At 44.2% G+C, this 14,160-nt stretch overlaps 1 protein-coding gene across 3 annotated transcripts in view; it reads right to left on the bottom strand.

Moving 5' to 3' along the window:
* The window catches only part of LOC139403910 (dual specificity mitogen-activated protein kinase kinase 5-like), a 125,682-nt gene extending 112,097 nt beyond the window's left edge, over positions 1-13,585 (bottom strand). For all 3 annotated transcript variants that reach the window (XM_071147105.1, XM_071147107.1, XM_071147106.1), the window contains exons 1-5: positions 13,390-13,585; positions 13,233-13,281; positions 11,130-11,197; positions 2,662-2,731; positions 565-605 (exon numbers count right to left, since the gene is read on the bottom strand). In XM_071147105.1, the coding sequence (XP_071003206.1) occupies positions 565-605; positions 2,662-2,731; positions 11,130-11,197; positions 13,233-13,281; positions 13,390-13,521 (360 nt within the window). In that variant the 5' untranslated portion in view covers positions 13,522-13,585. The remainder of the gene's footprint in view (positions 1-564; positions 606-2,661; positions 2,732-11,129; positions 11,198-13,232; positions 13,282-13,389) is intronic.
* Positions 13,586-14,160: the final 575 nt, after the last annotated feature.

Here is a 14,160-nt window from a genome sequence, read left to right as displayed (position 1 = left end):
GAGAGAGAGAGGATGAAAGAAGAGAGAGAGAGAATGAGGAAGAGAGAGAGAGAATGAGAGAGAGAATGAGGAAGAGAGAGAGATGTGAATGAGAGGAATGAGAGAAATATGAGAGAGAGAGATGTGAATGAGAGGAATGAAAGAAATATGAGAGAGAGCGAGAGAGAGAGAGAAAGAGAGAGACAGAGAGAGATGAGAATGAGAGAATGAGAGAGAGAGAATGAGAGGAGAGAGAGAGAGAGAATGAGAGAGAGAGAGATGAGAGGGAGAGAGAGAGAGATGAGAGGGAGAGAGAGAGAGAGAGAGAATGAGAGAGAGAGAGAGAGATGGAGAAAAAAAAGAAAGGAATACAGCCACACATCTACATATATAAATACAAAGCGGAGAGAGGGGGTGTGTGTGTGTGTGTGTGTGTGTGTGTGTGTGTGTGTGTGTGTGTGTGTGTGTGCGTGCGTGCGTGAGAAAGAGAACCTTGACTTCAATTGACATTTCAATAAGTGGAACACAGCGTTACCAATCCATTTCGCCCCAACTTTTCTCCTGAAACAATTATTGAGATGGTACCTTCAGGCCGTGTATGTTCCGGATCCCTGGAGTCTTGCCGGCTGAAACAGTAATTGACTAAATTTTAGAACACATCACAGGGCCATTTACAAATGGTGCTGAAAAGGAATCGTTTAAAAAGGCGAAATGAGGGTGAATCTGAAATTAGCTGTGCAGAAAAATGATTGAGATGTGGCTCTGGAGACCGGGAGAGAGAGAGAGGGGAATTAGGAAAATATGGCTTTTTTTCCAGGCTCTGTTTATAAATGGGTTGCTGCTTGGCTGGAGATGTGGAGGACTAGTGGCAGACATTTGTAGTTATGCTCTGTTTCAGTTACACATACGCAGCTAGATGGTGAAGTAACACCTGTACTGGATGAATACATGGGCTGTGGGGAGCTCTCTCTCTCTCTCTCTCTCTCTCTCTCTCTCTCTCTCTCTCTCTCTCTCTCTCTCTCTCTCTCTCTCTCTCTCTCTCTCTCTCTCTCTCTCTCTCTCTCTCTCTCTCTCTCTCTCTCTCTCTCTCTCTCTCTCTCTCTCTCTCTCTCTCTCTCTCTCTCTCTCTCTCTCTCCCTCCCTCCCTCCCTCCCTCCCTCCCTCCCTTCCTCCCTCCCTCTATCCCTCCCTCTATCCCTTCCTCCCTCCCTCTATCCCTTCCTCCCTCCCTCTATCCCTTCCTCCCTCCCTCTATCCCTTCCTCCCTCCCTCTATCCCTTCCTCCCTCCCTCTCTCCCTTCCTCCCTTCCTCCCTCTCTCCCTTCCTCCCTCTCTCTCTCCCTTCCTCCCTCTCTCTCTCCCTTCCTCCCTCTCTCCCTTCCTCCCTCTCTCCCTTCCTCCCTCTCTCCCTTCCTCCCTCTCTCCCTTCCTCCCTCTCTCTCTCCCTTCCTCCCAGATGGTGACGTGAAGTAACACCTGTACTAGATGAATACATGGGCTGTGTGGAACTATGTCCAAACACTCTTCTCCAAGACAAACAGCTTCTATTTATACACTGTACATGAACATACTCCAAGTATTCAATAGAGCAGTATTCAACTCTGACCCTATGTGGTCCGGAGCCTGCTGGCTTTTCTGTCCTACCTGATAATGAATTACACACCCACCTGGTGTCCCAGGTCTACATCAGTCCCTGATTAGAGGGGAACAATGAAAACAATATCCTAACTCTTATCAACTGTGAACAAGACCCCAGTGACAGACAAGGAACAACTCATTGTTTCATTGGTGAAACAGAACACACATCAACAACACTTTCTTTCTTAGTCGTGAAAACATTTAGAAAACGTATTAAAACACAAATGGAACATCAAATGAATTAGAGCTTTAGTGAGTTTTAGAGGGAAACAAAGCCACACTGCACATTTTCCTCAACACAATACCATTAAAGTCTATGTTAAAGGCTCTGTCAATTTTGATTGATTGCTTTGCAGTGGCTGTGTTGATTCTTTCCACTCATGGGCACCCACAGTTCTCTAGTCCTCTACCCAGAACCCACCACTTTCTCTCTCCAGTCTCTCTCTCACCCCAGCACCCAGTCTCTCTCTCACCCCAGCACCAGGCCTCTCTCTCTCCAGTCTCTCTCTCACCCCAGCACCCAGTCTCCCTCTCTCTCGCCCCAGCACCCAGTCTCCCTCTCTCTCGCCCCAGCACCCAGTCTCTCTCTCTCTCGCCCCAGCACCCAGTCTCTCTCTCTCGCCCCAGCACCCAGTCTCTCTCTCTCTCTCTCTCTCGCCCCAGCACCCAGTCTCTCTCTCTCTCGCCCCAGAACCCAGTCTCTCGCCCCAGCACCCAGTCTCTCGCCCCAGCACCCAGTCTCTCTCTCTCGCCCCAGCACCCAGTCTCTCTCGCCCCAGCACCCAGTCTCTCTCTCTCTCGCCCCAGCACCCAGTCTCTCTCTCTCTCTCCCCAGCACCCAGTCTCTCTCTCTCTCTCGCCCCAGCACCCAGCCTCTCTCTCTCTCTCACCCCAGCACCCAGTCTCTCTCTCTCTCTCACCCCAGCACCCAGTCCCTCTACACAGCCAACATCCCTCCCCATCAATGGACTGTGTTCTCATCACAGAGCTTAGAAAACCAAGTTTGTAGTGCTCAGCACACACACACACACACACACAACATACCTCGAGGAAATATCTGGAGAGGCTCAGGCAGTAGGCCATTCATCCGCTGCTCCTTCACATTATTGCAGTACTGAGGAGAGAGAGGAAGAGATACCCAATAATCATCAGTGAGGAAGAGGAGGATAGCGAACGTAAATCCCTTTTAACCAAATGTTTTCTCAACACCTGGGTGGTGAGTATAGCCTAGTCTACAACAAACACATGCTGTGTTGAAAGCTGCTGCAGGTAGAGTCTAGTGCCCTGTGGGCTAGTTCAGGAACAACTGTAACATCAACCTCCTCCTCTCCAGGTCATCAGCTCACCGAACAGTCGGTTAGACCCTGTTGGGATCTCTCTCACACACACACACACACACACACACACACACACACACACACACACACACACACAAGCCTTGGAGACTACTGCCAAAGCAACATTGCAATTCATGTTTCAGTTAACTAAACCATCTGTTAAAAAATGTGCATGTGAGTGTGTGTTTAACCCCACCTCCTTCTTTGGAGGGTTGAGACCTTTAGAAATGAACGTGGAGACCTTGTCCCTGACAATCAGACCCATAAGCACAGACGCAGATGGATACTTGCAGGGGGTGGCTAGAAATGTGTGTGACAGATTGTGACTCAGTTTTTACCAATGCGTCAGTCAGTGTATATAAACCTAACAAACACTGATGTTTATACATTTCCAATCTAGTATAGATTGTGCATATCACTCTAGATATTTAAATGTAGATGGGCAGGGCCAGCTTGGAGTCAGAATGGATGTGAACGGCTCCCCAAGAGGCACAGCTGTTATTAAAAGGCCTATTTATCACTGTCAGCCTCTCCTCAGGTCCCATCCCTACACTTGCCCTCCGGTGTTGTCACTAGGCTGAACAGGAACAATGGGACTAACACAACAACATGCTCTCTCTCTCGCTCACACACTTTCACACACACCTTTAATTTTCCACTCGGCTACCCTATTGATTAAGACCGCAACAATTACCACCTAATCTTTTAAAAAGGTGTATTAAAAGACATTCCCCTTTGTTGGCCAATAACTAAACAGCGTCGGATCACAAATACCATCGCTCAGCCTAGGGGGACAGGAGAGAGAGAGGGGAGAGAGAAGAGAGAGAGAGAGGGGAGAGAGAGGGGAGATAGAGAGGAGAGGGAGAGACGAGAGAGGAGAGAGACAGAGGGGAGAGAGAGAGAGGAGAGAGAGAGAAGAGAGGGGAGAGAGGGGAGAGAGAGAGAGGAGAGGGGAGAGAGGGGAGAGAGCGCAGGCCCAGCCTGCAGGAAGCTCATCATCATTAGCAGACGAGAAGGGGGAACAGGAGAGCACGGGATGCAATTAGGGCTGCTACCTCCGGGGGCATATGATAGGAGGAGGAGGGGAATGGGGTCACGTGGTAGACGAGCTGACACGGGTCAGTCTTTAACTTTCACAACGGCGGCTCCAAGCCATTCAAGGTGCCAAGCAATGATTAGAGTTGCCTGGAAGACTGGCATGTCTCACAGGACTCGCATGTCGAAGGATGGTCCTTTTATTTCCTTTTTGTCTGGCTTTCAAAATAAAAGTCCTTAGAGAGTCACACACAGAAGATGGTTTAAGATTGACATGATGATAATTCAATCGATAGGTGCATATTAAATTCAAGGGTAGGGCTGGCACAATTACCGTATAAATGGTGTAACCGACGGTTACGGGTGAAGACCGTCATAACCGTTTAAAGAACAGTTGACTGAAGACGGCACGGCCGGGCTTTGGTGCGGTTCAGTCCGTTCCTACGGTAACATGGACTTTTAACAATGGGATGGAACTTTGTTGCTCCTTGGTTTTGTAGCGAACAAGTCTTGGGTTGCCTAGACAACACTCCCCTCCCTGCAGCAGCAGCACACATAGAAATACAATGAATAGAACAGGCTTGGAACCTCTAACGCTGGCAATTTGACTGGTAAACTCAGTAAACGGGCGATGGCTGGTATTATGATGCATTATTTGCTATGGCAATGTAGAATGTTAATTCATATGATGTTAACTGATGTGGCTCATGCAATAGAAGGTATTATTTCAGTAAAGTTGAATCAACAAATCACAGCACATATTGATGGGCAACCTTCCTGCTTTGCTCCTCGCAATGGCCACCTGGCCACCCATTATGCCATCATTGACTTGATGCCTGTTCTATTAATGATATATCTATGACAGCACACAGTCAGGAGCTGAGGAAAGGAGAAAATGTGTGTTTTTTGCTATGAGACTAATTACAGTCACGTAGAGTTCCATGACCGTCACAGCCCTGTTAAAGTGTTTTACATGATTTGTTTGGCCTTTTAAAAATGGCCATTATATGAGATGAAATGGATGAAATGGTAGTTCATCACTCCTACTCTGAAACAGTGTTGAGGAGAGGTACCTAATGAATTTCCCCCCTCTTACGCACCTAATACATTGGCCTCTCTTAATTCATATTAATTTTGCACAATGGCTATCCAGTCATCTGGAATTAACGACAGCCAGGCAGAATGCACCTGAGTCTCTACGGAGGCCAAACGGCCACAGCAGCGAACCAAAGAAGCCCGTATGCTTTGAATATGAATACAAATGGATTGCTGAAATGCATAACCCTTTACATTAGCCGCCCGGGAAGCCTGCCTCGCGTATATTATATACCTGTATTACAATTTTCCCTGGCAATCAGCAGCTTTTCGCCAGACACGCTCGTCCCGAGAGGAGCAGAAAGCCATTACAGGGGGCCCGAATTCCTTTACCGAGAGATTGGAGATTTGTTGTGCAGCATCCGAAAATATGTGGACGAAGCAATGTGTTTTTGTGTCAGTGGCGGTGGGGAATGTTGTGTCGTACGGAAAGAAAATATTTCAGTCAGTTTGGAGATGTGAAACATACATCTGGAGCAGGTAACGTGGGACTCAGCCAATAACACACACCAACCAGGCGATAGAGCTGTGTGATTATGTTCCTGCTGAGATGAAAAGAGCTCTTTCATTGATGAAGAGCCACTATGATAGAGAACTACTCAAAGCCACTTGTTTTAAGGGCGAAAACACCAATTCATCGCAGTTCACAAAGATTCACTGCATCTCAAGAGTAAATGTATCACATAACGTGACAAAAGACGCGAAACCACTTGATTTCGTCATGATATATCTGACTTCCCTCAGTGGTGGGCCTCATCTTTGCAGCCTGTGTGCTCGTGTCATCGTAGAGCTCAAAGTCAACTGCCAGACTTATGGTGAATTCACATGATCCATAATGACTGAATCAGTCACGGTCAAACGTCTCCAATAAAACTCCATTAACTTCCCGCCTCTCCGAGCGTCCATCTTAAACCAAGTGTACACTTGGCGAGGTTTAAGTGCCCAAACGGGCCACACAAATAGCTCATCCTGCCACATCAATATTTCTGCTCAACTTCTTCCTCAAACACAAACTACCTTGCACCAGACTCCACACACACACACACACACACACACACACACACACACACACACACACACACACACACACACACACACACACACACACACACACACACACACACACACACTTTCAGATAGGCTGCTGCTACTATGTTTATTATTACCCACATGTAGATACTGTATTACCTCAACTACCTGGTACCCCTGCACAATAACTCAGTACTGGTACTCTTCCACATTGACTCAGTACTGTTACTCATTGTATATAGTCTCATTATTACCTCAACTACCTCATACCCCTGCACATTGACTCAGTACGGGTACTCCTTGTATATAGCCTCGTTATTACCTCAGCTACCTCGTACCCCTCCACATTGACTCGGTACTGGTTCTTCATGTATATAGTCTCATTATTACCTCAACTACCTCATACCCCTGCACATTGACTCAGTACTGGTACTCATTGTATATAGCCTTGTTATTACCTCAACTACCTCATACCCCTCCACATTGACTCAGTACTGGTACTCATTGTATATAGTCTCATTATTACCTCAACTACCTCATACCCCTCCACAATGACTCAGTACTGGTACTCCTCCACATTGACTCAGTACTGGTACTCCTTGTATATAGCCTTGTTATTACCTCAACTACCTCATACCCCTGCACATTGACTCAGTACTGGTACTCCTCCACATTGACTCAGTACTGGTACTCCTCCACATCGACTCAGTACTGGTACTCCTCCACATCGACTCAGTACTGGTACTCCTCCACATCGACTGATTGAATATAGCCTCGTTATTGTTTTGATTCTGCTTCCTTTATTTGTCGTCCTTTTTAACTCTGCACGGTTGAGAATGGTCTCATAAAGAAGCATTTCACTGTAAAAAGTCTACACCTGTTGTAATCGGCGCATTTGACCAATGCAACTTAATGTGATTTGATGGTGGGGGAAAATAGTCAAAAAGTATCCCCTGAGGGCGAGGGACTTGTAAATCAATCAAGGCAAGGTCAATATGTTTCCCGTCCTCCCTCTCACTACAGCTCGACACCACTACAGCTGTCTAGGCCACTCTGCCCGTTCAATCAGCTTCACACTAGCACCAGCAAACCCTGGGATACCCGATGTTACCCAATGACAACAAAGCATCCAAGACGTAGGAGTAATAAAGTCCCTGAAACAGAGGAGGTTCAGCCTGTGGCTACAGAGCCATCATTGTAAGCTGATGGGGGGTAAAAGACATCCCCAGATGAAGAGTAGATTTTGACAAATATTCTCCGCCCAGGGGGGCCTGCTTTTTAATGAGGCGAAACTTTAAGTACTGAATAATAAATAATAAAAACGGATAGTTCATTTAGATTTTCAGTGTACCTCGTGAAGAAGCCCATTTACAAGTCATTACTCTTAATGTCCGTGATGTGAACAGTAACTATGAAGGAAGATGGTAACATCACGCGGGGGGGGGGGGGGGGGGGGGGGGGGACTTGAAAAGTAAATCAACAAGACAAAACAGGAGAGATGTGTTCCAAACACAAGTATAGCCTCTGTACAACAGATAGGTTTCTATAGAAACATAACAAGTATAGCCTCTGTACAACAGATAGGTTTCTATAGAAACATAACAAGTATAGCCTCTGTACAACAGATAGGTTTCTATAGAAACATAACAAGTATAGCCTCTGTACAACAGATAGGTTTCTATAGAAACATAACAAGTATAGCCTCTGTACAACAGATAGGTTTCTATAGAAACATAACAAGTATAGCCTCTGTACAACAGATAGGTTTCTATTGAAACATAACAAGTATAGCCTCTATACAACAGACAGGTTTCTATAGAAACATAACACATTTGAGTGTCCTGTTACTTCCTCAACATGAAGGCATAGACTTATAAGGTACATACGTCCATGAGGCATTTTAAATGGCTATACAAAGCCTCACTTCTCTCTCCATTTGAGCTCAAAGGCTGAAATAAAACGTGTGGACGTGCTTAATTCCCTTCGCAACCTTGGTGAAGTCAATAACACATCTTTATTTTATTGCTGTCACTCTTTTGCCTAAATGCGGTCCAATGCAGAGGACTGAAGGTTGGCGGCACTTGCCGAAAAGATCACGTGTTACCATGACGACGCCGATTGGCACATCAGACACGGGCGATTCCACGTTAGCGGGAGATGAAAAATATTTTTGTAATGTTCTGGCGATTCTCACATAGGAACTTCACTGGGAGGAAGGATGTTTGACTTGTGTTTCTACATGTTGTATTTAAAAAGAAAATCATGATGAAAGCGGCCATTGTATAGACCTACACATGCTTCCTGTAAGACCTTACGATCTATGAACCGTACAGATTGGTGCCATTATACTTCATATAGTGTGCTCTAACATATGTCCCGATTCTAAAATAAAAATGTCCACATTCATTTCTTCAAAATTAAAATAAAAAAAATAATCTCAAAAGTGTCCTTTTTGATTTTGCAGAAATATTTATATTTTTTTCTGTTGAATAAATGAATGTGAAAATGTACATAAGGAGCTAGATACTATCTAGTACTCCATATGTACTCCATATGTTAAAGCAGACTATAAGGAGTATAGCATGTCTGGTTCACGGAGCATAAGATCTTACAGGAGAATTGTAAAGGTTTAAAAGGATCTACAACGGACACATTCATCAGGATTCTCTCAAACGTGGCACAAATGTAAAAAAATATATATTAAAAAACCACGTCAGACATCCTTCCTCCCAATGAAGTTTCTATGTGAGAATTGCTACAACAATCGGAGATAGCAAAAAATATGTTCTGTTCCCGCTGGCGTGGAATCACCCACATACAGTGCTTTGTTGTAGGAGACAGAAAAATGTTCTGCTCCCGCTGGCGTGGAATCACCCACATACAGTGCTTTGTTGTAGGAGACAAAAAAATGTTCTGCTCCCGCTGGCGTGGAATCACCCACATACAGTGCTTTGTTGTAGGAGACAGAAATATGTTCTGCTCCCGCTGGCGTGGAATCACCCACATACAGTGCTTTGTTGTAGGAGACAGAAATATGTTCTGTCCCGCTGGCGTGGAATCACCCACATACAGTGCTTTGTTGTAGGAGACAGAAATATGTTCTGCTCCCGCTGGCGTGGAATCACCCACATACAGTGCTTTGTTGTAGGAGACAGAAATATGTTCTGCTCTCGCTGGCGTGGAATCACCCACATACAGTGCTTTGTTGTAGGAGACAGAAATATGTAGAGTTACTTGTCATCTTTACCAGTCTGCTTAGCAATGAGCACACTGTGGCCCTGGGTGAAAATATCTGTTGTAATAGATTTTTAATAGCTTCCCCCCACCCCCCCCTTCAACAAAAAACACTCAATAGCGGAGTGAAAAATAAGGTTATAATTGCTGCCTCAATGGTATACCGGGGTCAGTAATTATATTTACTTTATTCAATTTTTAAGAATTCTTCAACAGGAGATAATTTAGTTTCCAAATGCAGTGTTATTTTCAATCTTTGGCCATAGCAACACTCATTCAACACAAAGGCTGTCGTCTCAATCAAAATGACCCACACCAGAAAATGGATTTATTTTGGGGGGGGGGTTCATTTGCATTTTTATTTGTCAATGTAACTTTAATTAGCATATATGATGTCACTGTTAATTTATATTGTTTTTTTAAGGATGTGAAAGGAAACATAATTACAAGTTGGGACCAGGAGAACTCCTCTGCAACGTCCACAAGGTTCCTCCCTAAAATGTAAACGGTTCCACCAACTGTTATAAATGTTGATGTTCATGAGTAACACAGTAATTGTTTATTGCATGCTACTCGCGTTCGTTACTTACGAACGCTACTCGCGTTCGTTACTTACGAACGCTACTTACGAACGCTACTTACGAACATTACTTACGAACGTTACTTACGAACGTTACTTACGAACGTTACTTACGAACGTTACTTGCGAACCTTACTTGCGTAAGCTACTTGCGTAAGCTACTTGCGTACGTGACTTGTGAACGTGACTTGTGTACTGGACCAAAAACGAACATTCAGGAGAAAACACTTCAATGATTTGTCCTTCTTGATTATAACACTTGGCACAAGGAAAACCCACACCGAGACTAAACATCCCTAAGTCACGTAAACTGTCATTATGGCAGAGTAGTCACGTAAACTGTTGTTATGGCAGAGTAGTCAGGTAAACTGTTGTTATGGCAGAGTAGTCAGGTAAACTGTTGTTATGGTAGAGTAGTCAGGTAAACTGTTGTTATGGCAGAGTAGTCAGGTAAACTGTTGTTATGGCAGAGTAGTCAGGGAAACTGTTGTTATGGCAGTGTAGTCAGGTAAACTGTTGTTATGGCAGTGTAGTCAGGTAAACTGTTGTTATGGCAGTGTAGTCAGATAAACTGTTGTTATGGCAGTGTAGTCAGGTAAACTGTTGTTATGGCAGTGTAGTCAGGTAAACTGTTGTTATGGCAGTGTAGTCAGGTGCACTGTTGTCATGGGAGTCTAGTAGGTAAACTAGGGGTATAGGAGTGAAGTCAGGTAAACTGGGTGTATGGGAGTCTAGTCAGGTAAACTGTGGATATAGGAGTCTAGTCAGGTAAACTGTGGTTATAGGCGTCTAGTCAGGTAAACTGGGGGTATGGGAGTCTAGTCAGGTAAACTGTGGTTATAGGAGTCTAGTCAGGTAAACTGTGGTTATGGGAGTCTAGTCAGGTAAACTGGGGGTATGGGAGTCTAGTCAGGTAAACTGGGGGTATGGGAGTCTAGTCAGGTAAACTGGGGGTATGGGAGTCTAGTCAGGTAAACTGTGGTTATAGGAGTCTAGTCAGGTAAACTGGGGGTATGGGAGTCTAGTCAGGTAAACTGGGGGTATGGGAGTCTAGTCAGGTAAACTGGGGGTATGGGAGTCTAGTCAGGTAAACTGGGGGTATGGGAGTCTAGTCAGGTAAACTGGGGGTATGAGAGTCTAGTCAGGTAAACTGGGGGTATGGGAGTCCAACAAAGTGTCATGTTGAAGAGAACAATACTCACATATGACAACATGGCTTTGAGTTCTTCATCACTCCTCACAGTGATTCTATCGCCCACCTCATCCTCATCTGAAACACAGATTAACAGCTGTAGTTACTGGCTGTGTCATCATTAACAGCTGTAGTTACTGGGCTGTGTCATCATTAACAGCTGTAGTTACTGGGCTGTGTCATCATTAACAGCTGTAGTTACTGGGCTATGTCATAATTAACAGCTGTAGTTACTGGGCTGTGTCATCATTAACAGCTGTAGTTACTGAGCTGTGTTATCATTAACAGCTGTAGTTACTGAACTGTGTCATCATTAACAGCTGTAGTTACTGGGCTGTGTCATCATTAACAGCTGTAGTTACTGGGCTATGTCATAATTAACAGCTGTAGTTACTGGGCTGTGTCATCATTAACAGCTGTAGTTACTGAGCTGTGTTATCATTAACAGCTGTAGTTACTGAACTGTGTCATCATTAACAGCTGTAGTTACTCGGCTATGTCATAATTAACAGCTGTAGTTACTGAACTGTGTCATCATTAACAGCTGTAGTTACTGGGCTGTGTCATCATTAACAGTTAACAGCTGTAGTTACTGGGCTGTGTCATCATTAACAGCTGTAGTTACTGGGCTGTGTTATTAACAGCTGTAGTTACTGGGTTATGTCATAATTAACAGTTGTAGTTACTGGGCTGTGTCATTATTAACAGCTGTAGTTACTGGGCTGTGTCATCATTAACAGCTGTAGTTACTGGGCTATGTCATAATTAACAGCTGTAGTTACTGGGCTGTGTCATCATTAACAGCTGTAGTTACTGGGCTGTGTCATCATTAACAGCTGTCGTTACTGGGCTGTGTTATCATTAACAGCTGTAGTTACTGGGCTGTGTCATCATTAACAGCTGTAGTTACTGGGCTGTGTTATCATTAACAGCTGTAGTTACTGGGCTGTGTCATCATTAACAGCTGTAGTTACTGGGCTGTGTTATCATTAACAGCTGTAGTTACTGGGCTGTGTCATCATTAACAGCTGTAGTTACTGGGCTGTGTCATCATTAACAGCTGTAGTTACTGGGCTGTGTTATCATTAACAGCTGTAGTTACTGGGCTGTGTCATCATTAACAGCTGTAGTTACTGGGCTGTGTCATCATTAACAGCTGTAGTTACTGGGCTGTGTCATCATTAACAGCTGTAGTTACTGAGCTGTGTTATCATTAACAGCTATAGTTACTGGGCTGTATTATCAACAGCTATAGTTACTGGGCTGTGTCATCATCATGATAGTTTAAATAGAGATTTATTAATTTGAACAGAATCAATACAGCAAATTGTTAAGAATATGATTCCATCAAAGCAATGCTGTTATTAACTTCAGCACTCAAGGTCCAGTGATGTGTATTCAAATATATATATTTTGACACTTTATTGAAACAGTATGGAAATCAGAGCGGGGTTTTGGCAGGTGGGGGGGACACAATAGGAAAGGTGGATGCAGGGATTGAACCCTGGTCTCCAGTGGGGAATTGTATATGTGACTTGTACCGGGAGTGTTACCCTCAACCACAGCTCTACACCTGCGCAGAGTATTCTGCCTTTAAATAGATGACTGCTTTGTAAGTGTGAAAGCCAATGTATAACATCCAACAAAGCAATTCATTCATCCTAAAGTTACAGGTTACAGGACACGTGAGGACTAGAGTTTAAATATTGTGCCTTTAATGGAAGCAGGCCTAATGGTCCAGGCTTCACAAACTTGGTCTGGAATACGTTCCCCCCTAGTACCGACCATTAGTGGGGGAAATGCTACTGACCCAAGATCAGTGTCTAGAGGCAACTTGCACCCAGGAACATAGCCTACATGATCCTTTTGGTGTGCAAAAACTGAAGACAATCAATCTTATTGGGTATTAAGAACAGTACAGCCAAAAAGGCAAGTTAAGTAGCAACTGAGTACTAGTAGTAGACTGAGCTTTTCAGTTGTAACTAAACATAGTTGTGTAGAAGTCTGCCAAACGGACTTAAACATTTGGTTGGTGTAATGAAAAACTGTCTCCACAACAGGAAACCAGGCTGATGAAATCTCAGAATGTCAATCTTTTCATGAGGTAACTTACATTCAAACGCAGTGATTGTGGTTTCGGGCATGACATCCCTTATAGCGACCTGCAAAATATATTTAGAAAGATATGAACGGTAAAGCAAAACAGTTGCTAACTAGCTAGGTCCTTAGCCTAGCTAACTGTAAACTTTGCAACTGTAGCTAGCGCTCACCAACAAGTCATTGAAGCTCAAAAGTGATGGGCAGTCCACGGATGAGTCCATATCCCCGACGGGAGTCTTTATACGGATCTCTATTCCCTCGGTGTCCATAGCGCAGAAGTTATTTAAAACAAGTAGAAGCATAACAGACGAATAAGCAGAAACATAATCAGTGTTGGCTGGCTAACTTCCTAACAGCACATCCTATTCCTATCCTAGCTACATTAGCTTTGACAGCTAGCTAACAGTTACTACATTTCAACTAACGTTACTTGCATGACTAAGAGCAAGCCATTGCAGGTCTTGTCGACGAGAGTGCGTTTTAACGTTTCCAACACAGTTTGACTCACGGACATACAAAGAGCGTTTTAAATAGTTGGAAATGACATAGCTAGCCAAGTTAGCCGCTATGCAAACAAAACCAGGAAGTTCACCGGAAGTTTTCGTATTTCCAACCGGATATAGATTAACGAGCCAGTCTTTACTCTGGCTGGAATACTCTATCACAGTCTTTGACTCTATGGTTGTAGTAGGAGCCATACGTTTCTGTGACGCTGTAGACTACAATCGTTCAGATAATTATTGTCCCACATGATGAAATCGGGGAGGGGACTGTGAATCTGTCTCCATTTATTCGTTCATATGTTAGTGAAAGGTGGGTGTATGATACGTCTTGCCATAGAGATCCGGGATTTACAAAATTACACTGATTGGCCAGATGGTGGCGCTATAACAAGAGATTGAAAATGAAAACTTTGAAAAGTCACACCCCTCACCCCTTTT

Source organism: Oncorhynchus clarkii, unplaced genomic scaffold, assembly GCF_045791955.1.
Source record: "Oncorhynchus clarkii lewisi isolate Uvic-CL-2024 unplaced genomic scaffold, UVic_Ocla_1.0 unplaced_contig_12638_pilon_pilon, whole genome shotgun sequence".
NCBI lineage: Eukaryota > Metazoa > Chordata > Actinopteri > Salmoniformes > Salmonidae > Oncorhynchus > Oncorhynchus clarkii.
The sequence above is the reverse complement of the archived record's forward strand: the minus strand, read 5'-3'. Positions and strand labels throughout refer to the sequence as shown.